Source organism: Neomonachus schauinslandi, chromosome 12 (assembly GCF_002201575.2).
Source record: "Neomonachus schauinslandi chromosome 12, ASM220157v2, whole genome shotgun sequence".
NCBI classification, from domain to species: domain Eukaryota; kingdom Metazoa; phylum Chordata; class Mammalia; order Carnivora; family Phocidae; genus Neomonachus; species Neomonachus schauinslandi.
The window spans coordinates 73774284-73798350 of record NC_058414.1 but is presented as its reverse complement, the minus strand read 5'-3'; the positions used below and the strand labels follow the sequence as shown (position 1 = coordinate 73798350).

General features: G+C 37.3%; 1 protein-coding gene across 1 annotated transcript in view; it reads right to left on the bottom strand.

Annotated features, from left to right (window-relative positions):
- CFTR (CF transmembrane conductance regulator) overlaps nucleotides 1-24067 on the bottom strand; it is a 167279-nt gene that overhangs the window by 31139 nt on the left and 112073 nt on the right. The window contains exons 20-23 of the mRNA XM_021699342.1: nucleotides 20763-20913; nucleotides 19663-19890; nucleotides 16945-17045; nucleotides 2824-3078 (exon numbers count right to left, since the gene is read on the bottom strand). Of these exons, the coding sequence (XP_021555017.1) occupies nucleotides 2824-3078; nucleotides 16945-17045; nucleotides 19663-19890; nucleotides 20763-20913 (735 nt within the window). The remainder of the gene's footprint in view (nucleotides 1-2823; nucleotides 3079-16944; nucleotides 17046-19662; nucleotides 19891-20762; nucleotides 20914-24067) is intronic.

Below are 24067 nucleotides of genomic sequence, written 5' to 3'. Positions count from 1 at the left end.
AGCCTTATGTAAGTAATTTTCAGTTCCCCCAAAGCACCTACCATTCCTTGCAAAGAATAGTTACTGAACACATATGGCCTATTTTCTATATAAAGGTTCAGAGAACATGAAATGCCTAAGCATACTGCTTCTTCCTCATTTCACAGCAGCTCTTATTATTTACTCCCACATCAAGGAAACTACCTACAGAAATGAGGACTCTGCAAATCTGTCACTCTACTAGGACTTGGTTGAATTTAATTTAGTGGGCAATTGAGCATCAGTAAAGCAAAGGGTTGGGAGGATGTCAGGAGAAGGGAAAGGAAATAATTTACCAGGGCTTTTCACTCTGGTTTATATCAACCTATTTGCTGCTATTGTTTGTAACCTGACATCACTTTTGGAATCTATCATGGTGGTCTCAAGGACATTCTCAACTGCCTGTGGCATTCACTTATGTGCAAAGCAAAAGAGAATACTTAATTATGTGTTTTCTCACATAACAAAAGGACCAAAAGCAAATAATTAATTTTACATAGTTCCAAAGCATAACTTTAACAATGTAAACAACCTCATTCTGATAATAAGGGATAAATTTAATCTAAATCCTAGTCTTTCCATTTATGCTGATTTAAAACTGTTTGCTCTCTAAAATCACAAATGAGAGAGGAGAAATAACAACCAACACCACAGAAATACAAACAATGCACTGTTTTGCACTGTCGGTGGGAATGTAAATTGGTACAGCCACTGTGGAAAACAGTATGGAGGTCCTCAGAAAGTTAAAAATAGAACTATCCTATAATCTGGCAATCACACTACTAGGTATTTACCCAAAGAATACAGAAATACTAATTCAAAGGGATACATGCACACATATGTTTATAGGAGCATTATCTACAATAGCCAAGATATGGTAGCAGCCCAAGTGTCCAATGATTGATGAATATATGAAGAAGATGTTATCTATAAATATGTGTGTGTGTGTGTGTGTAATGGAATATTTTTTAACCATGAAAAAGAATGAAATCTTGCCATTTGCAATGACATGGATGGAGCTAGAGAGTATAATGCTAAGCAAAGTAAGTCAGAGAAAGACAAATACCATATGATTTCACTCATATGTGGAATTTAAGAAAAAAGAAATGAGCAAAGAGAAAAAAAAGAGACAAATTAAGAAGACTCTTAATTATAGAGAACAAACTGATGGTTATCAGAGAAGAGGTGGGCTGGGGGATGGGTTAAACAGGTAATGGGGATTAAAGAGAACACTTGTGATGAGCACCGGGTGTTGTATGGAACTGTTGAATCACTATATTATACAACTAAAACTAATATAACACTGTATGTTAACTAACTGGAATCAAAATAAAAACTTAAAATTAAAAAAACTGTTTTCTCACAAAAAAAGAAAAAAAAAAAAAACAAATCCCATTCTTGATGAGCAAAAACATAGTAAGAGGTAATTTTAGTAGTATGTGAATTTATTTACCCTAACTGTAAGATTAAAAAGAAGAGCCTGGGTGGCTCAGTCGGTTAAGCGTCTGCCTTCAGCTGGGATCATGATCCCAGGGTCCTGGGATCGAGTCCCACATTGGGCTCCCTGCTCAGTGGGGAGCCTGCTTCTCTCTCTCCCTCTTCCTGCCACTCTGCCTACTTGTGATTTCTCTCTCTGTCTCTCTCTCTTTCTCTCAAAAATAAATAAAATCTTAAAAAAGAAGAGTCAAAATTTCTGCTGTGCCATTTCAAGCCATTTAGCATGGTAACATTTTTGCTCACCCTATATTTCTTTAATAGAATTTTTTCCAATGCATCAAATTATGAAATATTCCTAAACCGATGGGCCAAAGTAAGTGATAATAGTCTGTTGCTATATTGGTGACAGTGATGGTGGCCTAACAAAGTTTACTGACCATTAGCTCAGGGGTAAAAAAAAAAAATCTCTATTTGAAATTAAACCACAAAGAGAGAAAGTTTTAAAATTCAGTTTTCATAAGAAGTGGCTCTATAGTATGTTATCTCAATTTAAAAAAATAAAGCAATCAAAGGAATATAATAATCATGTCTAGATTTATGGAGCAGCCCAAAATAAGAGATTTGAAATATAAAATATAATTTGAAATATATTTGAAATATAAAATATAACACCACATTTCTAGAACATGAAATATAGGGAGAATAACTGTCCCTTTCTCCAAGAATCAATTCCAGAATTGGTATATCTGAATACCATCCATGTATTCAGCCCAGGGCTGAGATCTATAAGGACCACTTCAAAATAATGCATGGTTATTTTTGCTTATTAAACAATAAAATTGTTGCTTGGTAAACAACTTTTGCTTGGTAAATTATTGGGGAAAAAATCTAAATAATCCATACCTTGATTAGAATTCCAAACAAACAAACTGAACTAAGCTAAGAAAAAAAGTACCACTTGTTTGACAGAGTATAAATTAGGTAAAATTCATGAAGAAATTAGATAAACAAAATATTTCTCTTACCTGAAATGGAAGACAGTTTCAACATGCAAAATCTAAAATATTTTATAATTTTGGTTTATTTAACAGCTTCTTTTAGTTAGTAACCTAGCAATTGATTAAATACTCTACAAGTAGAATCACACTCAAAATGAACCAACTATATCGTTTCTGTCCTCGGCAAAATAAATATCATATGAAAAAATAATGGCTTTATAATTAATAACTTGAAATATGTATATTCAATATTGGCCCTAGTCTACAATAATATTGTTACCAATGGAATTTACCAAAACATTGCTTGAGGCTCCTGAGATTTACTTAACTAAACACAGGTCAAACAAAGCAAGGAATATTTAAATCTCACCCTCTGGCCAGGACTTATTGAGAAGGAAATGTTCTCTAATATGGCATTCCCACCATCTATATACTTTGCTGTGAGGTCTTTGACAGTCATTTGACCCCCTGAGGGCCAGATGTTATTATCTCTCACATGATGATTCTCAGTAATCAAAACTTTTGAGAGCTGGGCATCCTTGGATGGTCTGAATGACTTGGTGGGTGGTTTACTTTCTTCTGTTGGCATGTCAATAAACTTGAAGACTCGGCTTACAGATCGCATCTGAAATGAAATAATATTTTATGTTTGTTTGTTTAATAACTGCAGGCAATGTCCTAATTAGTGTGATGTTTCCTTAAAAAAATAACATGTAAGATGTGACGCTGCTCATCGTCACCTGGTTATTTATCAGGAGGTTTTTCAATGAACAGGAAATAATTGGATATAATTAAAAGCTTAACCAAAGAGAATTAACTAGGATTTATATAAATGGGCTCTGTATTGACTTGTTTGTTTTTGTGATCATTTAATTCTCAGTTATGCAAGCCACACATAAATGGCCAAATTATACTCACAGGAATAGATGATGTCAAGGGGAAATTTTTTCTTCAACTATGAGCAACACTGCACACTGTTGTACAACTGGTATATTATAATAAAACGTTCCATGCTTCAAAACCACTACTGAAGATTCTCACCTTTCTCTCAAACTGCCTGAAAAACTGTCTACAATTCTGTATGTCAACTGGGTGGCAAGTGAGGCTTAGTAAATTTTGAATGACTTCACAATAATCTTCAAACAAATTTAAGTCATTTTTCTGTATTAATAATCTTCAAACAAATTAGTAATCTTCAAATTAATTATAAACAAATTAATAATCTTCAAACAAGATTAGTAATCTTGTTAGTAATTACTTCAAATTAGTAATCTTCAAATTAATGATAAACAAATTAATAATCTTCAAACAAGATTACAATAATCTTCAAACAAATTTACGTCATTGTTCTATATTAAGTCATTGTTCTATATCTGTAATTATGTAATCATTAAATAATTACATTTTTATATTAAATTACTTACAGACCAATTTCCATTGCTGACATTGTAAAATGTCACTGCATATAAAAGTTGTATTTGAAATTAAATACACGGTTGCTCTATAAATCTATTCATGTAACATTTAATAAAGTATATCTTTAATGTATACAGAAATAAAAGAGCTCAACTATTTTTCAAAGTTGCTTAAATTTTTTAACAAGGCCATATTCTTCCAGATAGTTATGATTTATTGGAATTTGGAATATAATTTTAAAAATAGTCATGCAAATAATAGGCACTTAATAAATATTTGAAAAATTCATAAAGGAATAAAGGAATGAATATGTGAATGATTACATATATACGAATCAGTAAATGAATAACAAGAAAGAGTTGAAGACTTTGAATTCACTCAATTCCTATTTTTGATAGATAATCCTTGATGGCTCAGCCATGCCCAGGAGTTTTTAGCTTACTGGAAGGAAATTTATTGCTTTTTTTTTTTGTCTTAAAAGTAATTTTTTTTTTTAAGATTTTATTTATTTATTTGACAGAGAGACACAGCGAGAGAGGGAGCACAAGCAGGGGGAGCAGCAGAGGGAGAGGGAGAAGCAGGCCCCCACGGAGTAGGGAGCCCCATGCACGGCTCAATCCCAGGACCCTGGGATCATGACCCCAGCCAAAGGCAGATGCTTAATGACTGAGTCACCCAGGCGCCCCGTCTGAAAAGTAATTTTTTTTTAAAGATTTTATTTATTTATTTGACAGAGAGAGACACAGCGAGAGCAGGAACACAAGCAGGGGGAGTGGGAGAGGGAGAAGCAGGCTTTCCAGCGAGCAGGGACTCTTGGTCAAGAATTCAACCCTCTTGGGGTGCCTGGGTGGCTCAGTCGATTAAGTGTCTGCCTTCAGCCGGGGTCATGATCCTGGAGTCCTGGGATTGAGTCCCATGTGTTTAAGTGTCTGCCTTTCAGCTCAGGTAGTGATCTTGGAGTCTGAGATCAAGTCCCATGTCAGGCTCCCTGCTTGGCAGGGAGTCTGCTTCTCCCTCTCCCTCTGTCTCTCCCCTGGCTTGTGTTCTCTTAAATAAATAAATAAAATCTTAAAAAATAAAAATTAAAAAAAAAGAGAGAGAGAGAAAAAGAATTCAACCCTCTCCTTTACAATGTTAATTTATAACCTTATTTATAGTTAAGGGTTAGATTATTGGAAATGATTTCTTTTGCCAAAAAAAAAAAAAAAAGATGGGAATAAATGTATTCGAGGCATTTGCTTCTATTATTGCTATTTTTCCTTATCAGAACATGAAATGAGAAATTTTTTTCATCTTTACTGTGGAATTATTGGTAGACAAATCAGTGGAATTTAAATACTGATCCTTAATTGAATGTTAAATATTCCAATCTTAGCAAATGTAATTGTATTGCCTGTTTCACATGCTACTGATCAAGCTTGCTGTTTGTGAAATTCTTCCATCTAGAAATTGTTGCTTCATTTTTTTCATCTTGAAAATATCTTCATATCATTTTCAATAATTTTTCAAGATTCAAGAGGAGAATCCTTTTAAACCAAACCCATTGTTATTGGAAGTGAAATATCCAAAGCCCACATCCATTATAAATAACTCTAGAGTGGCTCCCACACATAATAATTTCAATTCCAAATTATGGGTGACTTTCAGAGGTTGTTAAATCCTGATTCAGTTATTTTTTTATTAACTTTGAATTAAAGTATACTCTTCCATTTCATCGTAATTAATTTTCCTAGAGAGCTGCTAGCCTATATAAGGTCTGGAAGACCAATTAGAGATGGAACTGCCAGAGAAATAACTCATTTAAGGGGCACCTGGGTGGCTCAGTTGGTTAAGCAGCTGCCTTTGGTTTAGGTCATGATCCCAGGATCCTGGGATCGAGCCCCACGTCAGGTTCTCTGCTAAGCGGGGAGCCTGCTTCTCCCTCTCCCTCTGCTGCTCCCCCTGCTTGTGCTCTCTCTCTGTCAAATAAATAAAATCTAAAAAAAAAAATGCATTTAAAATATTTTATTGTATTTATCCTGCATAAGAATAATATTACACTCTTGAAATGATTGCGAGAAATGCAGAAATGAAGCTTAATTTTATGAAATAAAAAGTCTGTTGACATTTCTGCATGTCGATGCTGTGAAGAATTCTAAACTAGTCTTTTAAGCGCTTTAGTACATCAAGAAAGACACCATATAAAAAAAATCCTTTATATTTTAATACTTCCAAACAGTAAGCAAAACACTTAAATATTGCCATCTAAACTGCTCAAAATTATATGTAGTGCTATTAGAAAATGACATTTAAAACCATTATTTTGGCAGCACTGAAATGTATACAATTTTTTTGCATAAGGAGTTGTGAAGAGTATAGCAAATTACATACTCCATTAGTGAGGCTTACCACTGAGGGTGAATCTAGAACTTCTAATGTCAAATGTAGTAAATGGAATATACCTATCAAATTTAGAAAATGAAATTTTCAACTCATCATCTTTCATATAGTCTAGTTGCTTAAAGTGACCCAAGACAGGCTATTATAGTTACCCACAGCATAGTCAAATATCCCTGACCAAGAACAAGTTCATCTTAACAATGGACACTCATGGGCGCCTGGGTGGCTCAGTTGGTTAAGCGTCTGCCTTCGGCTCAGGTCATGATGCCGGGGTCCTGGGATCGAGCCCCTGCATCAGGCTCCCTGATCAGCGGGAAGCCTGCTTCTCCCTCTCCCACTCCCCCTGCTTGTGTTCCCTCTCTCACTGTGTCTCTCTCTCTGTCAAATAAATAAAATCTTTAAAAAAAAACCCAAAAAACAATGGACACTCATGCACAGCATTCGAGCAGACACTCATTCAGTTCAGCAGGTTAGGACATTTTCTGATGGGAAGAAAAGGTAGCTAGTGCAGACACCTGCTTTATGACCAATTTTGTAACCACTGAAATGCCATTACTGAATAGATGATGTGGCCAGATAATAAGTTACTAATTCCTTGTACCTCACAGGCCCTCCAATTGACACATTCTACTTCCACTGCTTTTTCAAGGAGGAGCCACAACAGAACCAGAGCAAAAAAAAAATCAATTTTGGTCTTTCTAGTTTCAAAAATTGGCTTTTGGAACCAGAGATGGATAGTTTGAAAATTTTGAGCCACATGAATATTGGCTGTTAAGTTTCAAAAACCAAAGCTTGAAAGACTCAAAGCACAGTGTTTATGCAAAAACAGTAGCCATAGATGAATTTATGATGGATGAGAAACAGCTCCTCTCCTCACCCCACAATCTGACTCATGAATGGCGGTAACAAGAGGACTTAGACACCAGTTCCTTTAAAAAGGAGTCCTGCCTTGCAACCAAACTCTAGTTCTATCCTTGAGTAGATTTGAGGGATTTTTGGAACATAGAAGGCCTATGCCTCAATATCAAGGTGGAGCCCAGGAATGAGGCATGCCTTAGAGAAACTTCCAGTATGTGGCATAGCATGGAAGCAGTAGAGTGGGCATGGGTGCTTGGTATGTCTAGACCCAGATAGCTTCAGATTCCCCTGTATTTCCAGAGTGGTGCTAGAGGAAAGCCAAATCCCAATCCTTTGGTTCCTCAGGGTCTTCCATGTCTTGGGCATGGAGGAAGTTGAGAGAGAGCTCGTCAAAGAAGAGCTCACAATCAGGATCAGAAGAACAAAAATGCAGTCTTCCTGGACCATACACCTCTAGGTCAAAGAGCAACATCAATGCCTCAGAGACAGCACAGACAAGGGGCAACCTAGGGCCAAATGCTACCTCCCCTCAGTGTGTTGGCATTCTGTAAACTCCATTCAGAAGTTAGAATTGCTTCTTGCACTCAGCAGCACATGTGTTCAAACAGAAAATAAATTCAACTATAGCAAAAGTAGAGTCATTTCTTATATACTTGATTTCATTGCCAAAGATTCATGGCTGACCAGGGATGGACCCCAGTTTGGTGGAACCTAAAGCTTAAATAATTGAAGGGTCTCTTCTTATGTGAAAGCATCAAAATTATGCATTTATAATTAAGTATAGGGCCTCCGAAGGTGTCCATGCAAGAGAGAGGACCTGAAGCTGATAGGATACTCCACAGGGCTTCATGTTAAGCCCATGTTGCCTATTATAGTAACCTTATTCAAAGCATTCCTTGTTCTATCCTCCCCATCTAGGGCTTAGCACCGAGTAGTCCCTTAATAAATCTTTGTTAAGGATGAATGACTCCATTGTTCTACCTCATCTGCTGGAAGGTGAATGACAGCGCTGAGTCCCTCAGCAGGCAATCGAGTCTGCCACTGTACCTCTCAGCTTCTCAGTCTGGAAACAGACATTGCTATTTGGATTTGAAGGAAGTGGCAACATACCAAACTATTTTTAGTCTCATCTACCTGTTTTCAACTGAGCTTTTTATTTTCACTTACTCCTTTTTCTAATTTAGAATGTCTATTTACATTTTTAGGTGATACGTAAAAACCACCGTGCCACTGGATGGAAATTCAGATTTGGCAATTCTCAGAGTGACTGTAGACTGTGGACGAGCTGCGTCTTCCTGCACAGTGAAGGGGTTTCCTGAGGAGGAATGAGGGGCAGCTCTACCTGGCCCCCTTACAGGAAAGTCTCAAAGTAGCTGTCACCAGCTTAGGTGAGAGCATTTGTCTTAGACTTTGAGAAATAAACGATGAAGGCAAAATGAGTCTTAGGCGTGAGATGCTCAACCTACTCTTCATGTGAAGTGGAAAACCTGACATAATCTGTACAGACTTCTATGAAATTCAAGTTTAGCCAAAATGAGGTGGGATTTTTTACTTGAGAATCAGCTGCTTTAAATTTCTGGTTTTTAATGACGTATTGTATGGTGACTAACATAACATAATAAAATAAAATTTAAAAATAAATTTCTGGTTTTGCTAAAAAATAATATAATTAATTAATTAATTAATTTCTGGTTTTGTCATTTAAATTTACTATGCTCCAAAAATTCTCCTGAGTCAATCTTTAACACTGAATCTTATTATCTTTATAATAACTTCTGAAGTTTCTAATCTAAGCATCAGGAGAACAAAGTCTTTAGGGAATGTGATGGTCTTAAGAAAAAAAAAGCTCCACAGACTTATCTCGACCTTACTTTATAAGCAATATGTTCAGTGGAAAAAAAAAAAAAAGTGATTTCTGATTTTCCTTTTCCCTCTCTGTTGACAATGAGGGAAGAAAAGGCTTATAGACCTTTTCTAGAGTTAGTCAGAAAGCCAGACTGCCCTCCTCCGCAAAAATATTTGCTCTATTTCCTTTTATCCTTTTGGTTGTGTAGAACACAGGGCATCAAAATTATGCATGACCATCTAAACTATATGCTTAATACCAGAAGAGCCATGATAATGGAAAATATATTTCATACGCCCGACATCTGGTGGGCAACACAGAGAATTCATAACTGGTTGTTATAGGGAGATTACAAGAAATAAATATGAAGACAATCATCTGCAAAATTGATACAGGGTGAAAAACTTCACACATTTTACAAGAGAAATTTTCAAACCATGAAGTATATAAAAGGAAGTTTTGAAAACATAGATCCTTCCTACTAGGTCCAAATGAAATGTTTTTCAGGACTCACTAACATGGACCTGCAACCCAAAGACACATTACAGTCATTGGCATAATCTTTAGGCCATGCACAGAGACTTATGAGATAATGGTTATCATGAAAACAAATTCTCTGCCAAAAACATATTCCTGAAACTTTAGTCTATCTTTCTATGTCTATCACTTATGCTCCTAGGCATTTAAAAAGTCAGTCAAGGGCTGTATTGCTATAAATTATTAACAGAATAAGTGAGCTACTTACAGTGTACTATACACTCTAATTCTTTGTAAATTATTATAGCCTGCTATCTACACAAATTGTTTATTGCCAACCTGTGGCAAATCACATGGCAAATCAAGGTTACTTTTTCTGACTGCAAGAAGTAATAGAAATGGTGTTCTTAACATAAGAGAAAGAAAATCTATTACAGTTAATGACAAAAGGCATAATCTAAGAAACACAGAGTATCAAATACGTTGGTACCTATTTTCAGTAATTAAGAACGTTAGTAATCATGGTACTAAGTGTGCCAACAGGCAGGAAAAACTCTCAAATTTACCCTTTAATTTGAAAAATCTCACATCACTTACTGAAACTACTACTCAAACTCTGATATTATTATTTTATAAAAGCAATTATTGTATTTTAAAAGCAATGACCAAAGGCCATCAGCAAGTGCTTGATGAATAAAATTGGGTCCATGCGGTATCCATTAAAAGTATTTCAAAGAAAATCTCAAGAAGAGGGGTCTAAAATATCATATCAAAATATTTTTTCAAGGTTTATACAATTTTAATAAGATTTTCTCTAAGCATCTTAATTTTGAAATATTTTGGCTTCCCCAAAGTACTGTTATTAAGTGTCATCCTTCATATGTACTGTAGATATATTAGTTAACATATAGGGCAAAATGATTTGCTGGTGGTCCATCAATTTCAAAGTAAATTTTATTCCATAGACCGCAAAACTGTGGCCCAGTGGCCAAATCCAGCCACACCCAATTGTTCACATTAGCTTTGCCCTACAAAGGCTGAACTGAAGAGTTGCCATAGAGACCATATAGCTCACAAAGCTGAAAATAGTAACTATCTCACCCTTTATAGAAAATGTTTGCTGACCCCCTGCTATGACACATACAAAACATTAGAGCTAAAATGAATGTTAGAGATCATCTAATCCAGTGATTCACAAGTCAAGATACACATTAGAATCACCTGGAACACTTTTAAAAATACAGACATCATGCCCAGTCACCCTCCCCCTGACCAAGAGAACTGATTTAATTGATCTTACAGGACCCTGAGTAATCTATATTTTTGTAAAATTTCCTCATGTGCTGTTGAGGTTGAAAACATCTGATTTAATCCTTTCATTCTTGGTACAAATGAAAAAACCTAAACCCAGGAAGTTAAAGTGACAGGCACAAAGCTCAACAGATTTTCTAAATTTTCCAACACTCCAGCAATCCTTTATGGCTCTCATAAGCCTCTCCTACTAATTCAAGACTCTAGAACATCTCAATGGCACTTTCTCTGTTGGCTAGTAACACCTAATTCAGTTCTTTGTTCTGCTCTGACAAATGCAGTGGTAAATGACTTAATCCCTGGACTTTAGCCATCAGGGATGGTGGCAGATAGGTCTGATTCCTGTGGGTGTCTGTAATAATGCCTACATACATGCCAATCAAGATGTGAAATCTTTCATATGAAAAGGATTCAGAAGAGAATGTCAGAGCTAACACAGACCTTAGAAAATTTCTAACCGAACTGTAACCTTTTACAAAGAGAGAAGTGAAGCCCTCAAGGGGATGATGACTTGCCTAAGGCCACACAACATGTTGGCAATAAAGCAAGAGTGGAATGCAGAGTAGAAAAGCCTGCAGGATAGAAAGAAAATCTTTGGATGAAAAGAAGTCTTGAGACAGATGTCATGAATGGAAAACATGCCACAAAGCCTCATGAGAACAGAAAAACAAAGAAAGATATGACTAAGAGACTACTGAAAGGGGAAAAAAATAGGATGACTGAATCCTCCCCTCAAATTCTTAGAGCAAAAACTGCTTTCAATACAAGAGGATTAGGCACCAGGAGCAAAGAAGAGAAGCCAGGTTCCCCTTTTCTCATTCTTTTGTTGGTCACCATATCATCTGTCGCTTGATCTTTACTGGAATCCAAAATAAACACAGGCAATAAAAGGATAAAGGAGAAACAGAGGGAGTTTCTATTGACAGAAAACTCTTCTCAGATTGCATCACTCTTGCAAGAACTTTCTGGAGCCTCATAACTGGAATCTAAATGTGAGCCCTGCAGATACTCGGTCTTCCCTGCTCATTCTGGTGGCTTCCTTCCTCTTGTCTTATTAGGAACACAGAGTACAACAGGCATGTCTTATCTGCTGAGGTAGTTAGAGAATTAAGGAAGCAGGATACTATTCACATGCTCAGATCTTTTAGTTGTGCTCACTAAGTGGTAAACAGTCTTGAAAAAGACATGAATTGTCAATTGCCTCATATTCAGACTTTGAGTGTAGGTAATCTACCAGTCACCAGATGGCTTGATATTGCTAAGTTTGAAACATCACCTCTGCACCCATTCTAACTCTTATTTATTTAATTTTCATTCATTCACAGAGGCAGAAATATAGGTATATACATTGCCTGTTTAAGATACATAATGCTGGGCGCCTGGGTGGCTCAGTTGGTTGGGCGACTGCCTTCGGCTCAGGTCATGATCCTGGAGTTCCGGGATCGAGTCCCGCATCGGGCTCCCTGCTCGGCAGGGAGTCTGCTTCTCCCTCTGACCCTCCTCCCTCTCATGCTCTCTGTCTCTCATTCTCTCTGTCTCAAATAAATAAATAAAATCTTTAAAAAAAAAAAAAAAGATACATAATGCTTACGGAGCTAACAATAGGACAAAGAGAAGCTTTACATACTAAAAATGCAGGCATCTTGTGAATCCAAAGAAAATAAATTAGTAGAGAGATTTGTTAAGAATACAAAAAACTGGGGCGCCTGGGTGGCTCAGTTGTTTAAGCATCTGCCTTCAGCTCAGGTCATCATCTCAGGGCCCTGGGATCCAGCCCTGGTTTGGGCTCCCTACTCAGCGGGGAGTCTGCTTCTCCCTCTCCCTCGCCCCTCCCCTGACCTGAGCTCTCTCTTGCTCACTCTCTTGCTCTCAAATGAATAAATAAAATCTTAAAAAAAAAAAAAATTAAAATAATAGCTTTAGCAATAACAACTGTAATTCATATAGTACTTGAGGTATGGAGTTAAAAGGAATTAACACTTCTTTTTTCAACCCATCTACAGAATGGTATAAAATACACAAGTGAAGTAAATAGAAAGACATATACACAATTCATGTTAAAATGAAGAGTGAATTTGAAATAACAGTGTTTAAAACATCATGATATCAACTAAAATAATTGGAAATTCCCTATAATGGAGGTTTCCAGTGGGAATTATTAAATTTGACTCTCTGGTAATTTTACTATTTTTTAAATTTCTGGGGTGATTCACAATCTACTAAACTATATCATTCATAAGGTGACAATGTTCAGATGATTTTTATTCCAAACTTCTATATATAGCCAGACAAATGAGTAGGTAGAATAGAAGCTTTGTTCCCTTTTAATGGTCTCTTGATACCCCATGTGGTATTTTGAGGAGATTCTAGACAATAACTTAGGCCCCAAGATGTCAAGTTTACTGGAAGACATTCTTATCACTGTGCTTTCTAAACATAGAGAGGGGTCAAGTTGGTAGTGTATCTTCAGAGAGCAGGGGAATGGTCTAAACTAGAGATATGAATGAGTGATTGAGAGATGGTTTCTATAGCATGGAGTTAGATGCTAGTAACTAGAGAGAAGACAGATAGAAGAGGGCTGGAACATAGCTAATGTTCAGAGATCTGTAAGAAGAGGAGGGGCCAGCAGAGAGAACTAAGGAGGAACCTGAGAGGTAGCAGAGACAGGCGGGAGGCGCATCATGGTAGTGAGAGAAGAAAGTATCAAGGATTTGTCCCTGGCGTTAAGTACTGCTGAGAGGGTAAGGGAGACAAGGACATTGGCTCTGGCAAGATGTTAGTCACGAGTCATGGGGCTGATGCAAACAAAGTGAAGTAGGCTGTGGCAAGAATGGGAAGGAGGAAATGGAGACGGGCCCTCTTTCAAGAAGTTGTGCTATAAATAGATCAAAGACAAGAGATGCAAGTTAGACATCAAGGGAAGGTAGTTTTATGATGGGGACAGAGGTCCCACAAAGAGCAGTTAATTGCATATTACTGGTCTTTAAATAGGAACAAAGACACAGAGGGAAGGTAAGGCAGATGAAGAGAGGTGAAGTAGGCTGGTGCAATTGGTGGAGAGAAACAAGGAAATTCTAGCTAGTTGCAGCTGGTTCTTTCTATGAAGTATGTAGCAAGATCATGGGCTGAGAGTGCAGGGGCTGGAATTACTGGTGCTCCCAAGAAAAGATAAGAAGTTGGGAAAGAACTATCTTAGGGAATATAATAAGGAATTTATTAGGAAAATGTAATCAAAGGGTTTTTGGTCAGCTTTGAGTGCTGATAACTGAGATGCGCAGTCAGTTACAAATACAAAGTGACATGAAGTAACAATGAGGAAGTGTTATCATTCAAATATTACCCTTACTGGTTGAAAGCTAATAAAAGCCAGACACCTGGGTGTAAGGAACTGATGAGCAGTAAAACAAAAGTCATATTGCCATTTTTATAACTTCATAGTTCTGTTTATGTTTGATTCTTTGCTCATGTCTAAACTAGGCCAGAGAGGTAAATGAAATATACTTTCTAAGTCTAAAGATAGTTTTTTTTCCTGAGTAGCTCTGCACTGGAAAACTGGAAGTGTATATCAAACAAAACACCCTCTTTACTGCATTTAAACTCAGATCTAAATTCAGTTAAGACTCAGTAATGTAACATGAGAACACAGTGAATTTTTCCTTCAGAGGTCACAGGACCTTCAGTGTTAACATTATATAGATGTGAAATTTGAGGGCACAGCTATCTCCCCTCCTACCCGCAACACACGCCAGGTGAAAATAAAGAGGTTACTATACAATTTTAGTCGGGGTACAGGTAAAAGTAGTATGATGGGAATTTATAACTAGATGAATGTCCACAAGGGTCCAGGAAAGACCGCTTATGCTATTTGGCAGGGAAATGAAAACTAACGTGATCACTTTGATATTTAAACATAAGAACATGACTTTTTAAAATGAGATCAAATGCAAATATTGATACTTTTCATAGGCTGTATTATAACATAATAGTTCTTTGCAAAGATTCTTTTATGCCAGAAGATCAAAGACACAATGTCAAAGCACAGGGTTACGAAGCTCAGGATGCCCATGTGAAAAACTTAGAGAAGTCAACATACCTTAAAAAAACTATTTTTTTTTACACTAAACTTTAATGGAGATTGGACATGCAGAATTGAAATGTACCAGACAACGGTTTCAACATCAAATGTATAGAGGTTGTTTCATAAACCAAGAAAATTAATACAGCAAAGGAACTGTGCATATACAAGGTAAAGAGATATTTTTAGACAAAGAAGTGAAGTACATGAGGATTTTTATTGTAAAGGCAAAGTTGTAGAAAGTTTGAATTAAAAAATTAAATAAATGTAAGCAGAATACTGATTTACTCTTCTCCTGCTATTTTCCAACAGAAACATTTCTAAGTACATTTATGAGACCCAACCCCAAAAACGTTAAGAGTTAAGTGAGGAGATAAATGAAGCCACTGAAAAAGGTGGGCAACCTCCCAAAAAATAATGTTAAAGGAAAAGAGAGAAACCCTACTATAAATCATGTTAGGGTTAAATTACATTTCAATGAATTATTAAAATGCTTTGCTTAAATATTAGGACACATGGGCAGGAAGAGGGCATGAAAAGTTTCATTTTTTCCCTACAGATATTATTTTATGATGATATTTGTTCTTTTTTAAAAAAAAGATTTTTATTTATTTATTTATTTGAGAGAGAGAGGGAGAGCATGCAAACAGTAGGAGGAGCAGGGAGAGTGACAAGCCCTCAGGGCGGAGCCCAACACAGGGCTCAATCTCTTGATCCTGAGATCATGACTTGAGTCAAAATCAAGAGCCTGCCACTTAACCGACTGAGCCACCCAGGCATCCCATGAGGATATCTGTTCTGATAGGAATTGGTTATAAAATTTTCACAGCTGAATGAACATGTGCATTCTGGGACCATGGGACTTATTAGGAGAATGGAGAAGGAACTTATGCAAAAAGTGTAAGGACAGTGTTATAAATACAGTCCTTCTCAACCTGGGTCTCTAGCCCTTCTGCAAACGCAGTAATGGATGACTGATTTTAAGTACACTATTCCAGGCAGACTAATCAAAGTTGATGATGAAGCTATTCTTGAAAATCATGTATTTTTTTAACGAAAAGTGGGAAATCTGTCTTTCTTCCTTTCATCTCTCACTCTTGCTGCCATGGGATTTGTGCCCCTGACACAGTATTCACTCAGTTATATACTACTGCAGGCTCTGCATTCCAGAGAACCAAGACAAGAGAAACAACAAAACCAAAACATGGTCTTTGTACACACTAATAAAGTATATAAATGCGTGGGAATATTGATCCAAAAAAAAAAAAAAAAAGAGAGAGAGAAAGCAAAAAGAAACACTCTAGGAATGAGAAAGGAGATATCACTAAAGACTGGAAATTTAAAAATTTTTTAAAAAAGGATACTATGAAAAGTGTAATGCTGATAAACTGGAAAATCCAAGATAGGAAAGGGTTTCTTAAACAAGATACCAAAACATAAAGGGAATGATTAACTTCATTAAACTTAAAAGTTTCTTTTCATCAGAAGACACTATAAGTTAAGCCACTGACTAAAGAACCATGTTTAAAATATACAGAACTGACAACCCAGAATTCATAAACTCTCATGAATTAAGAAAAACCTCAGCCTACTAGAAAAATGGGCAATTGACAGAAACAAGCAAGTAACAGAAGAGGAAGCCCATAAAGTCAATAAATATGTATTAAGCAGCCCTATTTCCTTAGTAATCACTTCACATCCATCCAATTGCCAAAATTAAAAGGTCTGACAACCTTAAGTATTGCTGAAGCTATGGACTGATGAGAATTCTTACCCTCTCTTGATGGGAGTATAAATTGATACAAGATATTTGAGAACAATTGGGCACCATCTGGTAAAGACAAATGTGAGTGAATTCTGTAACCCAGTAATGACACTCCTGTGTATCTGTCCTACAAAAATCCTCGGCAAAGATTTTTCACTGCAGCACTAGATCTTGACTGTGGCTTTCTATGTGGAGGAAGGAAGAGATATGGGTCTAATGAGAGACACATGGTAGCCTTCCAATTATTTGTGATGTTTTACTCCTTAAGCTGGGGGTTGGGTCTGTAGTTGTCCCTTATGTCATTACCCATGCTTTTTGGTCTGTCCAAATTTTTCATGAAGGTTAAAAAATAATAATTACTTACCAAGCTGTCCACATCTATGCTGGAGTTTACAGCCCATTGCAATGTACCCATGATATTCATGGCTAACGTTAGAGTAATACCAATTGTTCCTTGTCCTTCACCTACAGGTGGGAAAAAAGATATAAACAGGCTTTATGTTATTTCTCTCTTCTGTGAACCACTTTATGCTGCTCCTAGGGCATACTTCATGTTAAAGTTACATTCCAATTCTGTGCTAATTTGAACCACCTTTCATCTCAGTTCACCACAGTATCTACCACTAGTAATAATATCCTGCATATAGTTAAGTATTCAACTGATGTTTTTAATTAAAGAGTGACTATTAGGAAAGAGTTGCCCTTTAAAAAAAAAAAAAGCTTCAGATATTGAAGGGGCTGGTGGTGTGGGGTAAATACCATGGTCATCTCTTCTACTACTCCTCTGTAAGTAATAATACCTTCAAAGACTACAATGGGCAATGCAAAAACTTCTGTGTCTCGATGAACTCCTCCCCAAAGAAGTCAAAAGCAGGAGAAAGGTGTGTTTGAGCAGCATCCATTAGATGTTCAGATATGTCTCCTGCCTTTGTGAGGAGGACTTTCTCGCTAATCAGATGCTTTGGGGGAGAAAGTGGACTTAGGGTTTCATGAGGAAGTCTAAACTCATGAGTCTGTCATTGAGAAAGGGAGAAAACTGCCTTTTACGTTTAAAAAAAAAAAAAATGACTGGTTCGCCCAGGATGAACAATACTTAAGTGTTTAATTAGAATAAATAGTTTTCAGGGCTGGAGGGGACCACTAATTTATGGCCATAAAAATTTTCTAACAGGAAAGTTCTTAAAACTTTAGGTTATCAAGTCTCTGTTGAGAGTCAGTCCTGGCAACTGTAACGCAGGGTAAGATTACCACTGGGTTCCAAAATTGGGAGAAGTAATTTGTCCTATTCTTATTGATTGAAATTTTTTCTTCCACATTTCCTCTGACAGAAGACAAACCATGCACAGTAGGCATGTTCTTTTCATACTAAACTGTTTATTCTAAATAGGTAAGGTCTATCAGATTTATTCATACTAAACTGTTTATTCTAAATAGGTAAGATTTGTCAGTATATTACTCATTCTGAAGGTTAAGATGAAAGATAAAATCTTAATAATAACAATAATAAAGAAGAGTTATGGGTATTTACTAGGGACCAGGCACTATATTGTTTTGCACAAATTATCACATTTAATGCTCACTACAAACTATAGGATAGGTACTATTATCATATATACTTACAGTATGGGGAAAATGAGGGCCTTAGAGAAGCTAATTAATATGTACAAGTTACCATGGCTGAAGACCAAGACAGGCAGGACTGGTATTCACCGTGTGGCGAAACATTCACTCTGGCTGAGAATCAGATTTGACCAACAGGTCCTGAACTAAAGTGATCTGTCAATGCTTTGGCTACCAGCCCTAGTATATCAGGATTCAGTCAGATCCTTAACCACTCTTTTACAGCACATGACACACTGTGAACAAATCTTTGTTCATTCAGCCCTCTTCGATCCTGTTTCAAATAACTTAAAGGAAAAAATTTTTAATTCTGAGCCTAATGAGAAACTTGACTGCACTGCTAAGGATTTAGTTCATTTGCCCGCTCACTTATATTCATCGCAGAGTCCTTTCCCACCACACGAGCTGAGAGAACAATGAATGTGGGGACCCCACTTCCCTTGAAGCAGCCAAGGTGAGCCTGTTTTCTGTTCTCTTCCAGTACTCTGTAACTGGACAGAGGAACGCTTCTGTTAACTCAAGGGTTCACCTGGAAAACCAGTCTTCAGAGAGAGAGAGCAATGCAGCAAGCAGCCACAGAGGATTGCACACAGGCAGCATCCGGCCTCCAGAGATGAGAAGAGCTGAGTCTCACTCCACACACACCTCCTCCATTCCCTCTGGAGACCCAGCGTGCCTCCCACCCTGGCCTCCACGGGACCCTCCTGTGACCAGAGCCTGTGTTCTTTCTGTCGGAGCAGGATTCTATTCCTAACAACCAAACGACCCCTCGGCTTTGGCAAGTGCTCTGAATCCGTGCCCACTGTCACATATGTAAGCTATTTCAACACTTCTATCTCAGTAAGTCAGCTTCTTAACTTCGAAGAACTCCTTTGTCCATATAGATTTTCATTATACTTACGGTGAAAGGTTTTGTGGTTTTCAGCCAAAGACCTTAAAATTCAGGACACTTCTATCTTAAGAATATGGTACTTCTATCTAAGTTATTTCACTTCTATGGTAGTTTTTTCATTGTGGAAAATTCACAGTAGGATAATGAATTGCACAACTGGTGGTAAAAAGAAACACATTTACCAGGGAGGGGGATTTTGTGTGTCCATGTGTAGAAACAGGGCTGTTTCTTTCCCCCGTCTCGGAGAGCTCTTAAATAAATGAAATCTGTAATTTTTGATGCCAGGATTCTTTACCAATATGAGAATCAAAAGATGATTTTTCTCTTTCAATCACAGATTTGTTATCTGACACTCTCCGTGTCTGTTTTTCAAACCGTAAAGCTAAGATAATACAGCTCTCATTCAAAGAAATCATTTGTTCCACAATAAATGAATTTTTAGATTAATAAACTCCCCCTGAAATCTATTTAAAGATATCTAAAATGTACAACCAATAAAAATGTAGCATTTTGGGGTTGACAAAGTTTTAAATTAAATGGTTAGTTAGATAGTTAACAAGTTCATGTTACCTGTTGTTAAAACGGAAATGAAGGTAACAGCAATGAAGAATATGACAAAGATAATTTCCATTCTCATTTGGAACCAGCGCAGAGTGGACAAGTACAAGAACCAGTTGGCAGTATGTAAGTTCAGAGTCTTGTGAAACAAAGTTTCGAAGTAAGGCTGACGACCAAAGGCCCGAAGTGTCCATAGTCCTTTTAGGCTTGTAACAAGATGAGTGAAAATTGGACTCCTGCCTGCGAAATATTCCCACAGAAAACAATGCAAATGATGTAACGACATAATGCAAATTCTCACTAATAGGTACCTGAAAAAGATTAGCTTAAGAAAGAGTGATCATACACCAAATGTCATTGGTTAGAGGTTTTTCATCCTGGTGCCGTACTTTGAATAGATGCCATCTGTTATTTTTTTAACGAATTAGACTCCTTTGTTACTTGGCCACCATGGATCGGAACTTATTATAAAATCAATGCCATGTCTTATTCATATTTCTTGGCTACCACTGGGCGCTTTTTTCCCTAGCTAATCCTAAATTAATCACCGCTGAGAGAAAATGTTTTACTTTTAAGACAATTTATTTAAGTTTATGTGACTTCATTTAGATAATAACCTTCGATAGAAACACCCTGGATATTTAACCCTGAAAAGACACCGGCAGCAGAGCTGTTACTGAAAAATGTGCTTCCCAAACAGCTCAAGCAGTGCTCGGGGGCACACAGAAAGGTAGCCCCCAAGAGAAAAGGAAAGGTATCTGAAAAGTTTTATCCAGCATTGTTTGGGAACCTAGACAAACCTTTAGTAATAGTAGCACTATCATTTTAAAATTTAATTTATATAATTATGTATATTATGTATGAATATCCTATACTCCAACCCTCCTAAGACCATACACTTGTTTTAAAACCAAAATGAAGTCCCATGGTCATTTACAAACACAATCTACGTGCGCTTTGTAATTCACTCTGCTCTTTTGCATACACATTGTTACATAATGCAAGAGTTTAAAAGTAGGGGAATAAATGGGAAAAGTAGGTGAAAGATCGAGACACACAAATAGCCTTTGTGGTGGTTTTCCATGGCGAGCGCTGTAGGTGCAGCCTCATACCTTCAGATTCCAGTTGCTTGAGTTGCTGGGAGGTGTGGAGGAAGTAAGCCCTCAGTGAAATGAAAGCTGCTATCACCGGCACTGTTGCTAGGAAGATGTAGGGTTGCAAAGCCGAGACTACCACCATAGCTCCAATCACAATTAGTAACAACTGCGGGATCAGAGAAAACACTTGGGTGAGGAAATGTTTTCATGTTGCAAAGCGCACAAGGTATGACAGAGATGCCTTTTTAAAGAAGCTCTTCACACTCTGTTCCGTTCTTCACGAGGGGCAGCTATCTGGTAGGAAGGCAGCCATGTGAACGTAACGTTTTTCGTAAGTTCTATCAAAATCCAAAAAATTGGTCAGGTTGCTTAGAAGAACATTGTGAAGCTTTGAAAACATGGTGTTCTTGGATCTCTGATATTCTCATTTCCCATATGCCTTAAAATGCTGTACAATAAATAATCATAGATGAATATGATTTTCTTTTCTAGCCTGGCGTTCTTTTAAAATAATGATTTTTTTTAATTTTGAAATAATTTGGCATAAATGTGAAATTTTAAGATTGATTTTGTTCAGACAATTTCTGAAAATTGGGCATTCATCTGGGCGCTTTTTGAGTCAGAAAGATCTGGTTTAAGTGAAGACTTGGTCGGGGCGCCTGGGTGGCTCAGTTGGTTAAGCGACTGCCTTCGGCTCAGGTCATGATCCTGGAGTCCCTGGATCGAGTCCCGCATCGGGCTCCCTGCTCAGCAGGGAGTCTGCTTCTCCCTCTGACTCTCCCCCCTTTCATGTGCTCTCTCTCATTCTCTCTCTCTCAAATAAATAAAATTTTAAAAAAATCTTTTAAAAAAAAAAAAAGACTTGGTCAATTAGGCAAGCTACTTAATTTTTCCAAACACAGTTGACTCATGTTTAAGATTTTTAAAAATTATATTTAATACATTTTACTCCCCTCCCCAACGCTTCTATTCCCACTCCTCAAAATAATTGGAGATGACCTAAAGGCTCAAAAAAAGATTTTGGGGATATGGCTGATTTATTTTTATTTCCATCTTACATGTTGTCAAAATGAACTTTGTGCTTTAGTCAAGCCGCCCATCAGAGATATCTTTTCACATTATCCACTAAAACGCTGGAGCCCTTGACAGTCTTAGAAACAAGCTAACCATACTGGTGTTCTTTGAAATCAAGCTAAAGTCTTATATTCTCATGTTTCCACATGACACTAAATCCATACACTTTAAAAAGAAAAAAAGTCATGGGGCGCCTGGGTGGCTCCAGTCATTAAGCATCTGCCTTCGGCTCAGGTCATGATCCCGGGGTCCTGGGATCGAGCCCCGCATCGGGCTCCCTGCTCTGCGGGAAGCCTGCTTCTCCCTCTCTCGCTCCCCCTGCTTGTGTTCCCTCTCTCGCTGTGTCTCTCTCTGTCAAACAAATATATAAAATCTTTAAAAAATAATAAAAAATAAAATAAAAAGGTCTGCTAACAGTTGCTCCACAATAACCCATTTCAATAAAGTATAAAGTAATGTCACAACAAGAGTTAAAAATAAACTAGAACATTCATATGATAATCAGTGAGCCAGTTCTCTACCAATTTCCATGGGTGACACATGCATTTTTCCAGCAGATGCAGTGAAGTGCAGAACATTTTGTTAGATGTCAGTGGGGATAGGGGTAGCTAAGAGCTGCATAAAACTCCTTTGAGTGGACTGTTATTTTCATCTAAAACTTCAGATGATGATCTCTCAATGACACCTTTCTAGGGGGAAAATGCCTCTATGTCTCTAATCAATTCTGCCATGCCAGCCCCTCACTCATCAACAAATACTCAGATAAGTCTTTACTGTGCCAGACACTGGACCAAGTACACACGATAACTCAGTAATCTAAGGACAGTCTTCCCTATTCCATTCTTTTTTTTAAAAAGATTTTATTTATTTATTTATTTGAGAGAGAGAGAAAGAGAGAGAGCACAAGCGGGTGGAGGGGCAGAAGGAGAGGGAGAAGCAGGCTCCCCGCGGAGCAGGGAGCCCGACGCGGGACTCACTCCCGGGATTCTGGGATCATGACCTGAGCCGAAGGCAGACACCTAACCGACTGAGCCACCCAGGCGCCCCTTCCCTATTCCATTCTTGCCCTATGACTGCCATCAATACAATGAGAAAGACCCAAAGGCCCTACTTACTTGTGTTACTGACAAGATTTCATCAATGGCAAACCAGTTTTTTAACCAAAGACATTTATTTCCCAGAAATAGGATCTTTGGGGGGTGGGGAGAAAAATTAAGTTCCAAGCATGATTAACTAGGGAATATGATTTAATTAAAATGGACCATCACATTAAACACCAGTATGTCTGAAAGACAAAGGCTCTTGCACTGGCACCATAGAAATATTCAGCTACTCCATTAGGATCGGGATCTTTTATTTGCTGTTGACAGTTGTAAACAGCACTGTGTTCATTTGGCTTATGCTGTTTTTACCATATAATTCCAATTTGGTCCTGTTGGATTATAACATTAGTTACAGAAAGTGATCATTTTTTTTTCATGATTGCTGATATGCTAGAGATTCTTAGGAATAAAAATGAAACTATATTACAATAGAATAGGTAGAATTGGGTAATCAGAATACCCAAGATCTCACACTGGGTTAGAGAAGAATGTGAAAGGTGGGTACAACTGGAAATTATGAAACACTCACAAGATAAATTTCCAGCAATTAGAATCATCCAGAACATAGCTCAAACTGAGAAATAAGAGACAAAGAAGTCTAAGTACTGAGAAAAATAATTCTATTTGTTCCATAAGAGGCCACCTATAGGCACTGAGGTCAGAAGTTAATAATTTAGCACTGTGGGCTAAACTAAAAGCACTGCTTTAATAAATTTGATATTCTCATTACAAAAGAAAACTTAAATTCTGTTCTAGTTTTTAATTCACATTGGATAAGAACCAAGTCATTTCAGATCAAGAGCATTCGTGAGGGCATAACAAAATAAAAAGAAGGAATTCAAGACAAGATGAAAATATCAGCACAGAATTCTAACTCCTAATCATCCTTACCCAAATCCTAAACTTCTTCAGGAAAAAAAAAAAAAATTCAACAGACTGTAAAGCCTGCAAGGCACCATCCATCCATGGTCCCAGAAGTAGGCAGCACATTTTCACACACTGAAAGCAGCTCAGAAACATTCCTGTCGCTGAAGGGCACCTAGCGTTGCTGGGAAGCTGGAGCAGATGAGAAGAGTGAAGGATCACTCTGAAATCTACAGTAAGTTAATGAATGAATAGATAGATAGATACCTAAATAAATAC